Source organism: Podarcis bocagei (genome assembly GCF_964188305.1).
Source record: "Podarcis bocagei genome assembly, chromosome: 7".
NCBI lineage: Eukaryota > Metazoa > Chordata > Lepidosauria > Squamata > Lacertidae > Podarcis > Podarcis bocagei.
Window position 1 is genome coordinate 93,355,797 of NC_138132.1, and position 20,524 is coordinate 93,376,320.

The window sequence follows — 20,524 nt, forward strand, 5'->3', positions numbered from 1 at the left end:
TTTTTGTTTATTCAGTTTAAATCCAGCTACCTGGCCAAATTGTTGGATTATCTCCAACACCCTTTTCGTACTAGTGTCAGGCTCTTGTAGAGTCAATACTAGGTCATCTGCAAATGCCCTTAGCTTATAATGTTTATCTCCGACCTGTACACCTTTAACCTGCTGGTCATTTCTAATCATATTCAGCAACACCTCCAGGACAGAAATAAAAAGCAATGGGGAAATTGGGCATCTCTGTCGTGTTCCTTTTTCTATCTTAAGTTCCTCAGTTACCACATTATTTACAATTAACTTGGCTTTTTGTTCAGAGTATATCGCACCCAAACCATTCTCAAATCCTTGGCCTACCCCCATCCCGTGAAGATTCTTTTTCATAAAACTCCAAGAAATATTGTCAAAGGCTTTCTCCGCGTCCACAAAAATCAGGACTGCTTTAGTGTTAATTTTCACCTCTAGCAATTCCAAAATATCTACTATATTCCTTACATTGTCTGATAGGTGTCTTTTTGGGAGAAAGCCTGCTTGGTCCCTATGAATCTTCTCCATCAACACTCTTTTAAGTCTTTTTGCCAAAATGTCTGCAAAGATTTTGTAATCCACATTAAGTAATGATATTGGGCGGTAGTTCTTCAATTGAGTCTTTTCAGTCTCTGTCTTTGGTATGAGTGAAATATACGCTTCTTTCCACGATTCAGGTGCCTTTTTCCCCTCTAGAATCTCATTACAGACTTCTTTTAATGGTTGAATCAACCACTCCTTCAAAGATTTGTAGTATCTGGAAGTCAGTCCATCTGGTCCTGGAGATTTGCCCAGTTGCATATTCTGAATGGCAGCCTCTATCTCTTGTTCTGTTATTCTCTGATTCAGATCCATCTTACTTTGATGAGAGATTTTTTGTAATCCATATTTGTCAAGGAATTTATCTATATCATCCTCATTTTGCGGTCCTTGAGTATAAAGTTTTTAAAAATAACTCAAAAAGCAATTTCTAATTTCATTAGGTTTAGATATATTCTTTCCATCCACTTCTAGGCTTGTAACTGTATTTAGTTTCTGCCTTTTCTTCAATTGCCATGCCAGAAGTTTGCCACATTTATCTGCCGATTCAAATGTCTTTTGTTTCATTTGCCTTATCTTCCATTCAATCTCTTGGTTCATCAATTCCATATATTGTGCTTGGTATAACTTAATCTCTCTTAAAATCTCCTGGGACTTTGGTTTTACTCTTAATTTTTTCTCTCCTTCCTTTATCTTTTCCAAAATCTTTTCCTTTTTTTCATTCTGTTTCTTCCTCTTTATTGAATTTTGTTGAATCAAAAAGCCTCGCATCACAGCTTTGCTTGCGTCCCAGATCACTCTTTTTTCCACATCGGCCCTTAAATTTATTTCAAAATAGTCCTTTAAAGTTTTTTGGGCCTTCATAAGGATCTCCTTGTCTCGAAAGAGGGTGTCATTCATTCTCCATCTGAATTGACCAGTTGTTGTAAGTTTCATTTCCATCTTCACAGCATTATGGTTGGAGCAGGTTTTTGGGCAGATTTCTACCTTCTTAATCTTTGGAGCCATCCCACTAGTGATCCAGATTTGGTCAATTCTGGTCCAGGTCGTCATTGCTTGGGAGAAAAAGGTTCCCTCTCTCTCAAGAGGGTTCCTTGTTCTCCATATGTCTATTAAGTCCATATTTTCCGTCATTTCAAAGAAAGTCTTAGGAAGTCTCCCTTCCTTGGTAACTGTCAGTCTTTGTGCCTTGTCCATGTTAGTGGAGACCACTCCGTTCATGTCTCCCATAATTATCATATTATAATCCAGATAGTCCGTCAAAGTTTCATGAAGTTTCTTGAAGAATTCAGCTTTACCTTCATTTGGTGCATAAATTCCAACTATCAAAATTTTTTCTCCTTGTACTTGTATCTCAACTGCCAAATATCTTCCTTGTTCATCTTTAAACATCATTTTTGGGGCCCATTTCTCTTTTACATAGATCACAACTCCTCTTTTTTTGACTTTGTCTGATGAGATGAATTCTTGTCCTAATCTTTTGTTTATAAGTAATCTCCTATGAGCTCTGGTTATATGGGTTTCTTGTAGACATATCAAATCCAGTTGTTCTCTGTTCAAAATATGAAAAACTTGTCGTCTCCTCAAAGGCATATTGAGCCCATTACAATTCCAACTAAGGAATTGCAGGGCCATCTTGTTATTTTTCTGACACTCCTCCGACAGCCCCAAGTTGTTGCTCTTCCTCTGATGGTGGTGGAATGTGTCCAAACGAAAGATTCAAAATGTCTATTGCTCTCCTCTGTTCTGCAATTGGGTCCACAGTTCCCTTCTGCAGGTCCTCTCGGTTTCTTTCCAAAAATTTCTCTTTATCTTGTATAGTCTTTATTTTCACCTTCTTCCCCTTGTAATCAAAAGATAATCCCTGTGGAAATTCCCACCTAAAGAGGATGGTATTCTTCTTTAACAGAACAACCAGATCCTTATAAAAGGTTCTCAGATCCAAGATATATTTTGGGATGTCTTTAAAAATCTGTACAGCTGAATTTCCAATTTGCAAGGCCTTTTCAAAATGTAGTCTTAATATTTTGTCTCTTTCTTCCTTGGATCTAAGGGTAATCAAACAATCCCTCGGAGTCTTTCTGTTCTGTTTTTTGCCCAGTCTAAACGCTGTTGTGATTTTAAATTCGTCTTCCTCCAAATCTTCCCAGCAATCAGCAAACTCTTGTGTTAAAAACTCCACGAGATTGTCACCTTCGTTCTCTGGAATTAATCTCAATTTCAAATTTCTCTCTTTTCTCTGTAGTTCCCACAAAGCCAGAGTTGCATCATGCTCATGCACCTTTTTGGCAATCGGTTCTAAGTTCTCTTGAGTCTCTCCAGCAATAGCTCTAGCTTCTTCCGCAATTTTACGTGTTGCAGAATTTTCCTGGACCAATTTGTTTATAGATTCTGTGTTCAGATCTAGTCTTGCTGATAACTCTGTTAATTTTTGTGTATTTTCTGAGCTCTGCTTTGTTAGAGTCTCCAGGGATTGGTTTATCTTAAGTAAAGCTTGTGTTACAGCATCCATGGAGACAGCTGTCACTTTTTCTTGTCCTGTTATTCCTGTAGGTCCTGTAGGGGTTGCGCCTGTAATCGAGCCTCTCTTCTTTTGTTGCTGTTGCTGGTGCTGTTGTTGTTGTCTAGTCTTAGCTCTTGTGGCTATCTCTTCTAGTGGACCACTCATGTCCCAAGGTCGTTTCCCATGGGAACCATTTCCCGATGGAAAATTCCACTGTCTTGAGCTATATCAGCCTTTACTTTACCCTCTAGGGGGAGCAAATCAAAATGTCCAGATACAGAGAGAAAGAAAATGTCCAAATACGAAAAGTAAGAAAGAAAGTTTAAAACAAGTATATCAGGAGGCTTGTAAATATAAATTGCAGCAGTTTTCCAGTAGATACTGTCTCAGCCTACTCTGGTATACTTTAGCAAAAGAATCCAGAAACTTTGTATCACAGTGTAACCTTCACAGGAAAAAGTCAGTTCAGTGCCCTATTGTCTTATTTAGCAGTCCGTTTCAGGTTATTGAGGCAGCAGAAATTTTTTTTCTTTTAAATAGATCATGCAGTTACTAATGTCTCTTTTGCCTCCCCTCTGCCCTGCTTGCTAGAGGGGAGGTCTAAAGTCCAAATGTCAGATTTAATTAATCAAAAGCAATGTCTCTTGCGGATGCAGCTTTAAAGTTTCGTTGCTTTCACTTTCATGCAGTCGGGGGAAGGCAGACTTCCTTAATTTTCACCTCCCCGTTTTCAGCCAAATTTCCAGACTTTAGTTTCAAATAGACGTTCAGTCTTACTCACGGGTTTTTTCAGTCCGAAATTTACAGGAAGGAATCGGCGCTCTCCGCTAATAGCGACGCGGCTTCACCCTGCGGGCTGGGTAGCGATTCTCAGCACCGCGCTCCCCCGATGTCGTTCCGGAGCCTTTAAAAAGGCTCTTTCTGCGGTAAAGGGGGGGCGCTCCTGGTGCCCACCGAATCTCCTCGTTCACAGGCTTCCGCGCCTGTGATTTTAGGGGTCCCCCGCTTGCCGTAGCGGGTCAGACCCGAACTCGCAGAGCAGTCCTCCTCCGGAGCTCGGAAAGAGGACCGCCATTAGCGCTGGCGCCGACCGGAAGTCCTCTCAAAAAGGAGTTTTGATAGCCTTCGGTACCTTGAATCGCTGCATAATTATCTCCACTGAGAGGAGTGCCCAATCTTCTTAATTAAAAAAAACCAAATAAAAACAAAAGGCCTTCTCTCCTCCTTGGAGAGTCACGCCCCTCCCCCAGGCACATCTGGAGACTTCCTGGGGCATCTGGCGGCCCTTCTCCTTTCCAACTTCTCCTTGAGTTTGGAGTTGTATCCAAAGTTAATTCTGCCCAGAATGGACCCATTGAAGTTCCCCAGCATGCCTAGCTTAGGCTCATACATCTCAAGGGGTCTACACTGGGTAGGACTCAGCTGCATACAACCACCCCAGTTTTTATAGCTGTGCTGGGATCCTGGCTTGGCTGCTAGTCCATGAGGTTTTCATGGGGATTATTATCCACCTTTTAATTGTCTTGTCTTGTGGGTAGTAAGAAGCCTTCAGTTTCTTTGAAAACCGCCCTTAGCAACAGAGCAGGAGAGAGAGAAAAGGTGTGCAAGCAGCGTGGGAAGAGCAAAGCTCATGCTGGAATGGGCAGGGACCAAAGGGGGCCAAGCCATAGTGCAACCCCCCCTTCCTTGCTCCTCCTGCCCCCCCACCCCCACCTCCATCCCGGCAGGGGCACATTCCAGCCAAGGGAGACCCCAAGAGGCTGTGAGCAGAGCCAGGGAGGAGGAGGAGAAGGAGAAGCCTGGGGAGGCTCCCGAGTGTCTGGGACAGAGGCCTGGGGAGCCCCCTTTGTGCCTCCCCACTCTGTCCCCTTTGATACATTGCCATGGGGTGATGCCGGAGTTGGCTGTTCTGTGTGGCCAGATCCCATGCCCTTCCCAGGATGGAATTGTAGACAAATCTCCCCAAGTCAGCATCTCTCACCCCCTGGGCCTCTAAGGGCTCCTGCAGACTTGCTTTTGTGGCACGTTTAGAGGCACACGCCCACGCCTTCCTGGTTTGTGTCTGAGTTTTTGTGGGGTTTTTGCCGTGGCGCTTTCCTGCTTTTTACTGCTGAATCAGAGCATATGGGAAGGCACAGAAAACTCAAATTGCTGTTTATTCTGGGGAAAGCAATGGGGCGGGGGGGGGAGCACTCCGACATAGAGTTTTAAAGGGTGGAGCTGAGTGAAAAAAGTGTGGGGCGAATGGTCAGTGCGGATGAGCCCTAACCCTGGGGTTGCTCCTGTGAACCATCTCCTCTCATGTCACTGCAGCCCTTAAACATCCATGGGGCAAAGTGGGGTCCTGCCCAAATGGAAACCAACAGCCCGCTCACCCCCAGTGATTCCCTCGGCCCCATCCCCAGCCTGGATCTCAAGCGGCAGGAGGGCCAATGTCCCTCCATTGCCCAGTCGGCTACAAGTGCTGCTGTGCTGCTCGATTTGGCCCTGAGCCAAGTGCCTCCCCCATCGTGCTGCTGGTGGGGCGTTCTTCCCCCCTTTTCTTTTCAGCCCTCTCTCTTTTTCAGGTGATGAGTTGCCCGCTCCAAAGCCACAGAAGCGGGACTTCCAGTATCAGGAGGATGAGAGAGAAATTGTGGAGTTTGTCCCCAAACTGGACCACACGTAAGACATGCAGCAAGGCGGGAGTTGTCCTTTCGGGGGAAGCTGGGGTCGGCCCCAAGACATTTGGGTCCCTCCAGCAGAGACTTCAGCTGGCCTCCTTTCCACTGGGGTGAATTTAACAAGGAGCAATTATTGTTTGAATGGTAATAAATACCATTCTAGTCACGTTGCGTGGGATCAATTCCAATCTGTTACCTCCAAGGATGTGGACAGGCTGCTTGGACGATTGAAGCCAACCACCTGTCTCCTTGATCCTTGCCCATCCTGGCTTATAAAAGCTAGCCGGGAAGGGCTGGGCGATGGGCTTCGTGGGGTGGTGAATGCCTCCCTCCGTGAGGGAGCCTTCCCAGACCTGTTAAAAGAGGCGGTTATTAAACTGCTTCTTAAAAAACCATATTTAGATGCGGCCATGATGGCCAACTATCACCCAGTCTCAAATCTTCCATTCTTGGGCAAGGTGATTGAGCGTGTGGTTGCTGAACAACTCCAGGCACGCCTGGAAGAAGCGGACCATTTGGATCCCTTCCAGTCGGGATTCAGGCCTCATCATGGGACTGAAACTGCCTTGGTTGCACTGGTTGATGATCTCCGGCGGGCTAGGGACAAAAGTGAGAGCTGTTTCCTAGAGAGGTTAAAAGCAACAAAAAAGGCTTTTATGGGTATGTTCATAGCAAAAGGAAGAACAAACAACAAAGAAACAATGGGGTCACTCAGAGGAGAAGATGGTGAAATGCAAACAGGGGACACAGAAAGGGCTGAACTCCTCAATGCCTTCTTTGCCTCAGTCTTCTCCGATAAAGAAAACAGTGCCCGACCTGAAGAATTTGGAGCAAATGATTCAGCAAAGGAAACACAGCCCAGAATAACTAAGGAGATAGTACAAGAATACTTGGCTAGTTTAGATGTATTCAAGTCTCCAGGGCCAGATGAACTGCATCCAAGAGTATTAAAAGAACTGGCAGGTGTGATCTCAGAACCACTGGCAGTCATCTTTGAGAATTCCTGGAGAACAGGCGAAGTCCCGGCAGACTGGAGGAGGGCAAATGCTGTCCCTATTTTCAAAAAGGGGAAAAGAGAGGACCCAAATAATTACCACCCAGTCAGTCTGACATCAATAGCAGGGAAGATTCTGGAGCAGATCATTTTTTTTTTTAATTTTTTTTTAAAAATTTTTTTTTATTATAATCCAACGTCTAAAAAAAACCATATACATTATTAACAATAAAACAAAACACGGAAAAAACAAGAACAATAGAATAATTCAAAAATCAATATACAATCTTTACGTTCTTTGACTTCCCACCACCACGACGTGACCGCCATCTCAGCAATATGTACAGCAGTGTCTTTTGCTAATCGTCGTGTTCTACCTCGCAGTTTTTATATTATACCTACTGTGATTTTGGTGTTTACCAATGTCGTCTCCATGTATGAAAAAAATTTGTTCCAGTCATTAATAAATTTAGTATTTTTCTGATGCCTAATCTTCTGCGTCATTATTGCTAAGTCAATATATTCAATTAGTTTGGTTTGCCAGTCCGTAATTGTTGGGGTGCTGGGTTTTTTCCAATTCTGCGCTAACAGTACCCTAGCGGCTACTGTTGCATACTGGAATAGAGTTTGGTCATCCTTATTGATTTCACTACCCGCCATTCCCAAGAGGAATGCCTCGGGTTTTTTTGGGAAGGTATACTTTAGCATCTTTTTAAGTTCATCATAAACGGATCCCCAGAACTTCTTTACTTCATCGCAGGACCACCACATATGGAAGAAATCTCCCTCTTTCTTTTTACATTTCCAACAGGTCTTATCTCCGGTTTTGTACATTTTAGCTAATTTTGTTGGGGTGATGTACCAGTGGTACATCATCTTTTCCATGTTTTCTCGGAGGCCGACACATGCTGAGAATTTCATATCCTTGGTCCATAATTTTTTCCATTTTTCATATTCTAGGGGGTGTCCTATGTCTATGGCCCACTTGATCATAACCTCTTTGACTTCCTCATCCATAGTATCCCAGTCTAGTAGTTGGTTATACATTTTAGTTAGGAGCTTAGACTTCCCTTCTATTATTTCTAACTGGAATTTGGATTTGTTTTTACTCATTCCAGCTTTTTTATGTTCATTCCATAAAGAATTAATTTGGTGGAATTGTATCCACCCCGCTAGTTTATCTTTTAGCTCTTCGTAAGGTCTAATTTCCCATCCTTTCTCAGATCTTTTCAAGAGTTCAGCATACGTCCATCTTCTACCTTCCATATTCACTTTTTTAATTACTAGAATATCTATGGGTGACAGCCATAATGGGGTATCTTTTTCTACCAAGTTCTTACATCTATTCCACACTTCCAACAGTGCTCCTCTTATAATGTGATTAGAAAAACCTTTGTGCACTCTTCCCTTATCTTGCCATAGGTAAGCATGCCACCCAAACCTAGCATTAAAACCCTCCAAGTCCAGCAAGTCGGTGTTGTCCAGAACTATCCATTCCTTCACCCAGCATAAACACGAGGCCTCATAATATAATTGTAAATTCGGGAGCGCAAACCCACCTCTATCTCTTTTATCAGTGAGCAACTTGTATTTGATTCTGGCCCTTTTACCCTGCCAGATAAATCTGGAAAGGGTCCTCTGCCAGTTCTTGAACATAGTTGTGCCCCTGATTACCGGGATGTTTTGAAATAGGAATATCATTTTGGGGAGGATGTTCATCTTGATGGCAGCCATTCTCCCCTCCCATGAGAGGTGTAATCTACTCCAACTGTCTAGATCTCTTTTGCATTCTCTCCACGTTCTATTGTAGTTGTCCTCCACCAAATTTATATTTTTCGTTGAAAGCCAAATACCCAAATACTTAACCTTTTTTGATATCTTTATCCCAGATTCTAATTCAATTTTGTTTTTTGATTGTTCGTCTAGGTTCTTTACCAGCATTTTTGTTTTTATTTTGTTCAATTTGAACCCAGATAGCCTCCCAAATTCCTCCATTACATCCATTACATCAATGACTGTATTTATCTTCTCTAGAGGTTCTTCTATTGATATTACTAGATCGTCAGCGTAAGCCTTGACTTTATATTCTTTTTTGCCTAACTTAATCCCTCTTATTTCCGGAGTTCCTCTAATCTTATTCAGTATACCCTCCAGGACCATAATGAATAACAGGGGTGATAATGGACACCCCTGCCTTGTAGGGGAAAAGAGAGGACCCAAATAGTTACTGCCCAGTCAGTCTGACATCAATACCCAGTCAGTCTGACATCAATACCAGGGAAGATTCTGGAGCAGATCATTAAGCAAACAGTCTGTGAGCACCTAGAAAGGAATGCTGTGATCACCAATAGTCAGCATGGATTTCTGAAAAATAAGTCATGTCAGACTAACCTGATCTCGTTTTTTGACAGAATTACAAGCCTGGTAGATGAAGGGAACGCAGTGGATGTAGCCTACCTTGATTTCAGCAAGGCATTTGACAAGGTGCCCCATGATATTCTTGTAAAGAAGCTGGTAAAATGCGGTCTTGACTATGCTACCACTCAGTGGATTTGTAACTGGCTGACTGACCAAACCCAAAGGGTGCTCATCAATGGTTCCTCTTCATCCTGGAGAAGAGTGACTAGTGGGGTGCCACAGGGTTCTGTCTTGGGCCCGGTCTTATTCAACATCTTTATCAACGACTTGGATGATGGACTCAAGGGCATCCTGATCAAATTTGCAGATGACACCAAACTGGGAGGGGTGGCTAACACCCCAGAGGACAGGATCACACTTCAAAACGACCTTGACAGATTAGAGAACTGGGCCAAAACAAACAAGATGAACTTCAACAGGGAGAAATGTAAAGTATTGCACTTGGGCAAAAAAAAATGAGAGGCACAAATACAAGATGGGTGACACCTGGCTTGAGAGCAGTACATGTGAAAAGGATCTAGGAGTCTTGGTTGACCACAAACTTGACATGAGCCAACAGTGTGACGCGGCAGCTAAAAAAGCCAATGCAATTCTGGGCTGCATCAATAGGAGTATAGCATCTAGATCAAGGGAAGTAATAGTGCCACTGTATTCTGCTCTGGTCAGACCTCACCTGGAGTACTGTGTCCAGTTCTGGGCACCACAGTTCAAGAAGGACACTGACAAACTGGAACGTGTCCAGAGGAGGGCAACCAAAATGGTCAAAGGCCTGGAAACGATGCCTTATGAGGAACGGCTAAGGGAGCTGGGCATGTTTAGCCTGGAGAAGAGGAGGCTAAGGGGTGATATGATAGCCATGTTCAAATATATAAAAGGATGTCACATAGAGGAGGGAGAAAGGTTGTTTTCTGCTGCTCCAGAGAAGCGGACACGGAGCAATGGATCCAAACTACAAGAAAGAAGATTCCACCTAAACATTAGGAAGAACTTCTTGACAGTAAGAGCTGTTCGACAGTGGAATTTGCTGCCAAGGAGTGTGGTGGAGTCTCCTACTTTGGAGGTCTTTAAGCAGAGGCTTGACAACCATATGTCAGGAGTGCTCTGATGGTGTTTCCTGCTTGGCAGGGGGTTGGACTCGATGGCCCTTGTGGTCTCTTCCAACTCTATGATTCTATGATTCTAGTTCTGCTGGATCTCTCAGCAGCGTTTGATACCATCGACCATAGCATTCTTCTGGACCGTCTTGAGGGGCTGGGAGCTGGGGTCACTGTCATACAGTGGTTCTGCTCCTTCCTCCTGGGCCATGTCCAGAAAGTGGTGGGGGGGATGAGTATTCAGACCCCTGGGCTCTCACTTGTGGGGTGCCTCAGGGTTCTGTCCTCTCCCCGATGCTTTTAACATCTACATGCAGCCGCTGGGAGAGATCATCAGGAGGTTTGGGCTGGGTGTTCATCAGTATGCGGATGATACCCAGCTCTACCTCTCTTTCAAATCAGAACCAGTGAGGGCAGCGAAGGCCCTGTGTGAGTGTCTGGAGGCGGTTGGAGGATGGATGGCGGCTAACAGATTGAGGTTGAATCCTGACGAGACAGAAGTACTATTTTGGGGGGACAAGAGGCGGGCAGGTGTGGAGGATTCCCTGGTCCTGAATGGGGTAACTGTGCCCCTGAAGGACCAGGTACGCAGCCTGGGAGTCATTTTGGACTCACAGCTGTCCATGGAGGCACAGGTCAATTCTGTGTCTAGGGCAGCAACCTCACAGGGTTGTTGTGAGGAGGAAATGGGGGGGAACATGTACACCACTTTGAGCTCCAGTGCAGGAAAAGGCAATAAAATGCCCACTTAGGAAATGAATGGGATGGTTCCAAGCATAAAACCAGAAGAACGTAGAAACAGTTTTGTTAAGTTGTGGGTGAACATATCAGACGACACAGCGATTCTTCAAACAGCTCTTCTTTATTCAGAGGCCAGAACAGAACTGAGCTGAAGGGCTCAGTCAGCCTGCTTATATAGAGCTCCAGTACACATAATTGTTACAACTTTCTAAAACTATCCAATCACTGAACATCACTTTCGATCCCTTATTTGCGTAACTATCTACAGTATCCCCCTGCTGGCCCAGGGTGAGAACTTCAGTACATAACAAGTTTTTTAAAGTTCTATATGCAAAACAAGCTAAGAAGAATTCCACATATAAATCAGGTTTTTGAGCAATAGTTGCTTGACTGTGTTCTGCTTCTCAGGAGGGAAGAGTCTCCCGCCATCCCGCGAATCCCGTGTGTGACGCCTGAGACGGTCCTGATCCGACCCGAGGAGCCAGAACAGGTGGGTGGGTGTCTGTCTCAGCAGAGCTGGAGGGGCAGAGCCGTAAAAAGGACCTGGGGGGGGACCCACAGCGTCCATCCACAGTGGCCCTTGGCTTCTCCCTCTTCGGAGGCTAAGCCACTGGCGACCAGAAATGATGCCTTTGCAGCAGTGGTGCCCTGAAACTGACATGCCTGTCCCAGAGAAGCTCCCCTTGTGGCCGGCTGGATCTCTTTTAGGCAGCAGTTGCTGGAATCCACAGGAGGGAAGAGTGCTCTTTGCAGGCGCTGGACTAGAGGGGCTTTCTGTCCCCACTGAGTCATCTCCATTGGCCTCCATGGCTCTGGGAGGGGGGCAAAGCCTGCGTGCTTTGAAGACATGCGTCTCAAGCAGGCTGCCGCCCAATGCCCCCTCCCAACTCACCCCTGGCTGTAGGGTGGGAGCATTGGCATGCTGAGGGAGGGGCCCCAAAATTGTATGGCTGGGATCTGGAGGAAGATGGACCCCCGTAAAAGAAGAAGCAGAGGGGGGGGGCGTGGGGAGCCCTCAGTTTCCACAGAGGTTGTCGGTGGAGGCATCTAGGCCTGTGCTTGAACGGGTCCTCTGATTCTGTCCCGTGTAGGCTTCCAAGGAATTTGACGAGGAGTCTCTCATCCCAAGCAGCCCTGCCACAGAGACCTCCGACAACATCAGCCCTGTGGCCAGCCCAGTCCACACAGGGTGAGTTCCTCCTGCTTCTCACATCCCCACTTGCCCTGGGATGTTTCCCCAAAGTGGAGCGTGTCCTTCAGGCACCAGGGACGTGAGACAGATCAGCCCCTGCAGCTATCCCACTGACTTATCCTGAGTCAAATCAAGGAACGGCCAAGCCCAGCTGTGTCCTGCATGCTCTGACTGGCAGCAATTCTCCTGGGCCTTAGGGAGAGCACCTGCCAAGAGACCTTCTGCTGTCAAGGCAGATGCTCTTCCCCAATAAGGAACATAGGAAGCTCAGCCACACCTTTGCTTGCCACACCACTTTCCCCTGGGAAACCTGCAGCTTAGCGCAGAAGCAGAACAAATGGCAGCTGGGTTCCCTGCAGATCCTCCAGCTGAGGAGCAACCACTGGGGTGAAGGGGGGGGTGCATTTCCAAGCTTCTCTGCTTTGGGACTCTGGGAAGCCCTACTGTGACCTGGGCATTTGACAACTGAATCCTGCCTTTTTGCCCCCTCCCCAGATTCCTCGTCAGTTTCATGGTGGATGCCCGTGGCGGGTCCATGCGTGGGAGCAGGCACAACGGCCTCCGCGTCATCATCCCACCCAGGACATGCGCAGCGCCCACACGCATCACCTGCCGCCTGGTCAAGCCCCAGAAACTGCAGGCCCCACCTCCTCTGGCCGAGGAAGAAGGGTTGGCCAGCAGGATCATTGCCCTGGGCCCTGCCGGAGCACAGTTCCTCAGGTGAAGAAGGCTAGACACTCTCCTCTCTGGGCAGTGCCCTGGCTGCCCTCGCCACTTGGCACTCTGAGCTCCAATCACTCGCCGCCATGTGTGCTGGGGCAGGAAAAGGAAGGTGGCGGGTGGCCCTGCTGTTCCTACATCAGGAAGACATCAAAGCCCTCGTGGTACCTCTAAGCGCCAAATGCGTATAATCTCAAATGCAGTGCTTGGTGGCACATCCAGACTAAAATCCCAGCACCCGATCTCTCTGTGTATGTTATATGTTCATGGCTTTCAGCATAGAGATGCGGAGGAGCAGAGCAGGGAAGGGGAAGATGCAGCTGAAGTGCAGTGTCCCTTTGAATGACCTCCAGGGTCCCTCCAGCTCTGTGACTCTAGTTCTCCACAACACTTAAAAATAAATATTAAAAAGGTTTTTTATTAATGTAAAATCAAGAGTACCCAAAACCAACCAAACCCCGAAATCAACGTTACAAAGCATAGGAGGAGCAGTATAGAGGTTGTATTTTCCAAAGAAACAGAAAACAGATAATGTAAAACAGTAAAAGAAGCAAAACATAGAATCAAAGCCAAATATCACAATTTGATGGTGGGGGAAAGTTCAGTGTATCTGAATCTGACACATAAGAAATGAAATCCCACCCAGTGGCGTAAAAACGTTCCAGGTCTTCCTTACCTTTAAAAGCACGTAATTTGTGAGTTATTTTCTCTGCACTAGCCAGAATCTACATACACTTCCTCTTCTGCTGCTGCTTTCCCCTGGAGAAAACTGGTCCGTAGTGCTCAGCAAATGGAGCAAATGGCAATTTGGGTTTTCTCCGAATTGACATTTGCTCAGAGGAGCGGGGAAACCTGCTTGGCCCTCTGCCTTCCAGGCATGGAAGAAGCAGAAAGTGGACAAGAACATATTCTTGTACCACAGCAAGAAGCTTAAGTCCTGTAGCTGAAGCTTCCATTTCCAGGCCAAAGAAGTCCTCGCTGCATCCATGGAAGATGTTTCTTAGATCGGAAAGTTGATCATCCCACAAGTTCGAAAAGTGCAAGTTGTGAGGAGGCTCCGGTGGGACATTTAAAATTTTAAAAGATTTCTTGAAAATTGTCTGTCCAGAATTTGGATGCCAGAGCATTTCCACCAACACAAGCAGAAAAAATATCCTCCTGCTTGCACAGCAGCAGCGAGAATCCCGTGGGGCATTTGATGTTATGTGAGGAAGTTGCACAGCAGAGGTGCTTCTCCCCAACTCTCGGGTGAGCATCATGGCCACTCGCTTTGGGCCCTGACACTCCACTCTCCCACAGCCCCGTCATCGTGGAGATCCCTCACTTTGCCTCGCACGGCCGCGGTGACAGGGAGCTGGTGGTTCTGCGCAGTGAGAATGGATCCATATGGAAGGAGCACCGCAGCCGCTATGGAGAGAGCTCCTTGGACCAGGTCCTCAATGGCATGGATGAAGGTACGAGTGCCTGGCAGGAACAGGGGAAACCAGTTGGGGAAGAGGCTCAAAACTGCCCAAGGAGCAAGGAAGTGACAGTAGCTTTGCTGGTTTCCAAGCCTCAGCTCAGGGGCAGAGGGACCATCCTGGGCAGCCTCCCAGAGGCCAGAGGCAAAAGCAGGCAGAGAAATGAATGTGAATTTCAACTTGGCGCAGTAAACTGGTTTCTTTGCCCACTCTCAACCCGCTCTGCCCCCATTCAGGCAGGCAAGAAGCATTATCTTCAAGGACACATTCCAACGTGGCAAAAACAAGGGGGGGGGTGGCCTACAGAGACTTCCAAGGGCCACAAGAAGAGATCAGGAGGGCTGCTTGTGCCTGCCCCCCGGGCCCAAGGTTTTCCACCCCTGCCCTAACCACTGAGCACAGCATAGCTAGCCACTCGGGTGCCTGCAGACGGGGGTGGAGAGAGCCACCTATGGGGGCAGGGCAGGCTGCCAATGGGGGCGGGGCAAGCCAAGGCAGGGCGTGCTGCGTGGAGCCTCTCTGTAGGGCGGCTGAGGCGGTGGGCAGGCGCAAGCCCCACGCTGCTCGAAAAAGCAGTGCTGAGCTTGCAGGCAGTTCACCCACCGCTTCCCCCTCAGGAGAGACGCGTGGCTCAGGCATGCTCAGGCCCCCCGTGGCCCCCGCCTCCCCCAGCTATGGCTCTGGATTAGGCAGAGTCATGGAGGAGAGGGCTGTCAAAGGCTACTAGCCAGAAAGGCTGGGCTCTGCCTGCAAAGTTGGAGGCAGCAGTGCTGCTGGTTTCTGGAAATCACGCGAGGGGAGAGGGCTCCTGCAGTGGCGCAGGAAGGGGGGGCCAGTGGGTGTGGAAGGTATTTTTTCAGAAACACACACGTTTGCCATTTTGTCACCCTCCTCAGTGAGGACACCCGAGGCAGCCTGCACCCACCACACGCCCCTTCCTATGCCACTGCTAACCACATAGGACCAAGCTACCTAAAAGGCTTCCTTTGCCCACAAGTTACCTGCTTGTGCGTTGCAGGTTGCTGGGAGGCTCTTCTCTGGGAGGAGGGAGGAGGCCTTTGGGGGCCACCCCTAAGAAGTCCAACTCCCTACCTTGGGAAATTGCTTTGTCCCCTTCCGATGGTTTTGACAGACATTTGGCCTAGCAAGTTGCTGGTGCCTGTTTTATGCTCCCTGATTTTTTGGTGTGACATTTTTCGCTGCTGATCCTGTCTCTCTTAAGCTGCCATTAATCCCCCTCACCTCCAGTACAGTTTCATCTGTCTGCTGGTGGTTCTACTCAAAAGGAAAATGTAAATTAAAAAAATTATTCTGATTGCAATGATTTGAAGTTGTAAGGAGTGTGAATGCTAAGTCAAACTGTTGGTCTGTGGGTCAGGGTTCTGAGCCTTTCATGACTGGTCAATCTAGTTCTTCTATTGATTTATTGCTCGTGGCACACTATCAGCAATATGCAGTTCAGGAAATCCTTGCTGTGTGATCTTACTCTTACAGAGCTGGAGAGCCTCGAGGAGCTGGAGAAGAAGAGGATTTGCCGCATCATCACCACGGATTTCCCTCTTTACTTTGTGGTCATGTCTCGCGTGTCCCAGGACTGTGACCTGATTGGCCCAGAGGGCGGCTGTCTGCAGAGCACGTTGGTGCCTCTGGTCCAGGCCACATTCCCAGAAACAGCAGTCACCAAGAAGGTCAAGCTAGCTCTGCAGGTACAAGGAGAACCTTCTGTCTCTTGCATCTATCTCTAGAGCAGAGCAGTCCAGGGAGACTTGAAGCAGGAATGGTGTGGACATGGGAGTTTGTGGGTGTAGTTCTGAATTTGGGGAGCAGGCTTGGTGGGCTTCGTAATAAGCAAACACAGCCAAAATAACCAATGCAAATTAAATGTGCACATACAGTACTTCATTTTGCAACATAATATAGGCGATCAAAAAATATGGAATACAGACAAGCCCCGATTTGTGCAGGGGTTGCATTCCAGGTCAGTGTGCATGTTGATGGAGCACGCATACGCCTGTCCCACCCTGTTACAACCTCTTCAGGCTCCAAAAATGGCCGATGCGTGCACAGTGGCACGTCCTTAGAACGCACACAAAACGGGGGTTGCCTGTATTTTGGCAGGGAATAATGGAAAGGCGTTGAGATCTAGGCAAGGGATCTGACTGAGCGCTGGGTTTCAGGAATAGCAGCCAGGGCTGGATGGCAAAAACTGGAGTTGTGCTTCAGCATCATTCAGCATCCTCAGCAACTTATTTGTTCATTTAGCAAAACAAGTTTCTTGACCTTAAGGTAATGAAAATAGTTTTGTAAAAACACTTACAATAGCAGAAACCGGAGGAGGGGCTGAGTGGGATTTGCCATGGCTGGAGGTGGAACTTGGTTGCCATATGCAACCAAGTCCTGACTGAGTGGCTGTGTGGGGCTCAGCCGCTGACAGAGTAACAAAAACCAGATCCACACTAAATGCATTGTCCGGCCTGGTCCTCAGAGGGACAAATGCTGGGCTGCTTACTGGATCTCCCACTTTTGCAGATCTCTGGTGGACATTTGGGTTATTCGGGGGCCTGGCTCTGGGGTTGCCTTTGAAAGAGGCCACAGCAGAGCACATGGCTGGCATCCTGGCAGCAAGGAGGGCCCACCACCTTCCAGGAGCATGGCCCTTCTGGCACCTCTCCCTGTGGGAATGTTGAGGACATATTGATTAATACAGGGCTCGGCAACCTAAGGCCCATGGGCCACAAGCGGCCATGGGGGTCGTGTAACCGGCCCATGGACCCCCGCCACCTGCTCGCGGCAGACCGCCTTCCGGGACACTGGCCAGCTTCCCATTGGTTGCAGGAAGCTCCTGCAGCCAATGGGAAGCTGCGCACGCCTCCTCCGCACTGGAAGGAACACCGGAAATAGCATTTGCGCGTGTGCACACACACACACACACTCTGGACCACCGCGGCGTCTGTGTGACCGTGAATTGTGAGAATCACTTGAGTTAAGCAATCCAGTCTGGCTTGTCCAGACTGGATTTGTTCCTGGTAAATCCCCTTTTGTTCCTTCTTAAAAACAATAATGACACAATAGTCTTCTTTAAGAAACTAATGATAAGGTTTACTCACACAGTCCACAGTATGATCCTGAAGGCAGGCTTTAGCTTGTAGTTACAGATACAGAGAAATGTGTGGGTTCGCCCTCTTTTGAGGAATGAGCCCATGTGCTGCTGGCTGAGAGCCACAGACAGCAAAAAAGGTATCAAGAAGAGTCGAGAGGAAGAGCATCAAGAGGAAGAGGACAATGGCTGCGTGACTGGCCCCTTTGTAGGGTCTGCCAGGGTCACGCCCATCTACCTGGTCACATGCAGGGGGAGGACGCTCCAGACCAGGCGTGACAGGAAGTCCTCCTGGCTGGAGCAACATTCCCCTGCGTGTCCACTCTGGTCAAACAGGAAATGTTGTACTTGACTGCTTATGTTACATCCCACACTCCCTGCAGGCGCAGCCGGTGCCAGATGAGCTGGTGACAAAATTGCTGGGGAACCAGGCAACGTTCAGCCCCATAGTGACAGTGGAGCCACGCCGCAGGAAATTCCACCGCCCCATTGGGCTGCGCATCCCCCTGCCCCCTTCATGGAGGGAGAACCCCCGGGACAGTGGGGAGGGTGATACAACCAGCCTGCGGCTCCTCTGCAGTGTCATAGGTGAGTAGAGATAACTGGTGGCGTCTTTTGGGGCTGGAGCACAAGCCTCCCTCCTGCTCTTCATTTTGTTGCTCACTTTGTAGGTTCCAATGTTGCAGCTTGAGGCGGATGGCAGAGAGATTTCAGGGATTTGGTGGGAGAGGCAATGGAAGGGAGCAAATGTTGGCAGCAACTGCCTGTGATTTCACCCCTAGGGTGAGAGCAAGAAGATTTGCGCTCACTCTGCTTTCAGAAAGATGCTCCATGATGGCAGCAGCGGTAGAGTGAGGGGAAAGGAGGACATCATGCGGGAGAGGGAAGGGTGGTTGGGGGGAGAGCCAGGTACCACTAAGAATGGAAAAGAGGAGGCGGCGGGAAAAGGTAAGCCAGGCAGCAGTTTCAAGGAAGCTCATCTGCCCCCCTGGCACTCGTGGTCTCCCTGCAAATCTTCTAGTGTTGTCACTTTCAGGGGCCCTTCATCAGTTTTGGTCTTTTTAATGGTTCAGGGGCTCAGCTATGCCCTCTGCCTCTGGGGAGTCTTGTCCTTTCATCAGAGATGTTTTTGGGTGGTAGCTCTCATCGGCCCTGGCCTTGTATGGCTGGGCTGCCTGGGGCTAATGGAAAGCAGAGCCCAAAGGTTGGCAAAGGCTGAGCTAGGGAATCCCCCACATGTGGCTGCCCAGGTGGATGTCTTTTCTGCTGGAGATGCAATGCATTTTCCCAGCAAGGTATTTATTTTTGTTTTGTACTTGGGAAAATATCCCCCTATCCATTTTTTTTTGTAATTATGTATTTTATCATTTCCATGCATAAAGCAGTTTACTATTAACAATGCAAAGTTAACAGCAAAAATTTGCACACCCCAGAATCAAAGCAAACTTTTTAAAATAACTGAGCCAAAAGATTCCTAATCATAATTCTTCCAACACCAAATCTCCACACCATCAATTTTGGATCAGCCCAGACAAGATCTTAAGTCTGAAATAAAGTGAAGTCACAATGACAGTGCTAAGATTTGCTGGGTTTAAGAAGAAGCTTCTACATAAACTATAAAAGGATCCTGTGTTTGTTTCGTTTATTTAGCAGATTCATACCCTACCTTGCAATCAATTGATTCTCAAGGCGACTTACAAGTAACAGGTAATAACGCAAAGAACCCTTCACTCACACATGCCAGGATGACCCAACAGCCTTCAGTTTTGCGGCTGACGGAGGGGGTCAAAGCAAGATTCCCTTCCGCCATCCCGGAGCAGCTGGCAGTTGGAACAGAGTGTTCTTTCTGGTGGAGTAATGGTTAGAGTGTTGGACTAGCACCTGGGAGCCCAGGTTTCAAATGGCCACTCAGCTGTGAAGCTTGCTGGGTGCCATGGGACCAGTCACACCCTCAGCCTCAGCTACTTCACGGCCATGGCGTCGCAGGGGGCGGTGCCATGTTGGGGGGTGACAAGGCACCCCGTGGGCGCAGCTGCGAACAGAGGATCCTGCCACTGTCCGTACGGTGTTTGAGTGGCACCGGCAGCAAACCGTTATGTACAACGCATGCGCGGTGTCACGCACATGCGCTGTACGTAGTGACGCCGCACATGCACTGTACATAGCAGTTTTCCGCCAGCGCCGCTTGAGCACTTTATGAATGGTGGTGGGATCCCTCCGGTGCCACTACAGCTGCAAGCGGAGGATCCCACCACCATCTGTACGGCGCTTGGGCGGTGCCAGCAGCAAACTGCTACGTAAAATTCATGTGCAGTGTCTCACACATGTGTTGTACGCAGTGACACCGCACATGTGCCCTACACAGCAATGCAATGCATGCATCATATGTCACAGCACAATGCATGCCCCGCCCCGGGTGTCGGTTAGCCTTCGTTTGCCCCTGCTTCACAGGGTTGTTGTATATAAGTATAATATGTCGGTATGGGAAACTGTTGTGTAATGGGCCAATGGCCGTAATAAAGATCAATCCAATCCAGGGTTGTTGTGAGGTCAGGTGGGGAGGGGTGGGCTGGGGAGGACGACACCATGACCTCCTTTGTGGTTCTCTGACTGGTGCTTGAGATCAGGCCAGTCTTTCCCTGGTGGTTGCCTTTATTTTCATCCTCAGTAACTCAGTGACAGAGCATCTGCTTTGCATGCACATAGTCCCACGTTCCATCCTTGGCACCTCCAGGGAGAGCTGGGAAGGCTCTTGCCACTCAGCGTAGGCAGTTCTGAGCTGGTGGGACCAGCAGCCGGACTCAGTGCAAGGCAGCTTCCTGTATGCCTGTGATCTCAGGTGAGCAGCACAGCAGCAGCGAGGAAGGTTGCTTGGTGGTTTGGCAAGAAATTATGCACGGTAGTGAGCAATGGAGGGGGGGTGCCGCTTGGGTGCATCTCTCCATCCCTGTGACTTGCGCAACCTCACGGGGAGGAAGAAACCAGGATGTGCTGGAAGAAGAACCAGGGTGACTGCCTGCATCACTGGGTGGACTGGAATAAAACGTTGTTGTTGTTACATTTATATCCTCCCTTTTTCTCCAA

At 48.0% G+C, this 20,524-nt stretch overlaps 1 protein-coding gene across 11 annotated transcripts in view; it reads left to right on the plus strand.

Moving 5' to 3' along the window:
* The window catches only part of ANK1 (ankyrin 1), a 218,876-nt gene that overhangs the window by 160,402 nt on the left and 37,950 nt on the right, over window positions 1-20,524 (plus strand). For 8 of the 11 annotated variants that reach the window (XR_014009893.1, XM_081200899.1, XM_081200905.1 and 5 more), the window contains 8 exons: window positions 5,629-5,725; window positions 11,380-11,461; window positions 12,063-12,160; window positions 12,659-12,883; window positions 14,183-14,337; window positions 15,838-16,049; window positions 17,824-18,028; window positions 19,091-19,147. Coding sequence is in view for 10 of the 11 variants with exons in the window: in XM_081200899.1 (XP_081057025.1) it covers window positions 5,629-5,725; window positions 11,380-11,461; window positions 12,063-12,160; window positions 12,659-12,883; window positions 14,183-14,337; window positions 15,838-16,049; window positions 17,824-18,028; window positions 19,091-19,147 (1,131 nt within the window). In the remaining variant the exon portion in view is untranslated. The remainder of the gene's footprint in view (window positions 1-5,628; window positions 5,726-11,379; window positions 11,462-12,062; window positions 12,161-12,658; window positions 12,884-14,182; window positions 14,338-15,837; window positions 16,050-17,823; window positions 18,029-19,090; window positions 19,148-20,524) is intronic. The other 3 variants (XM_081200906.1, XM_081200907.1, XM_081200902.1) reach the window with 2 other exon arrangements.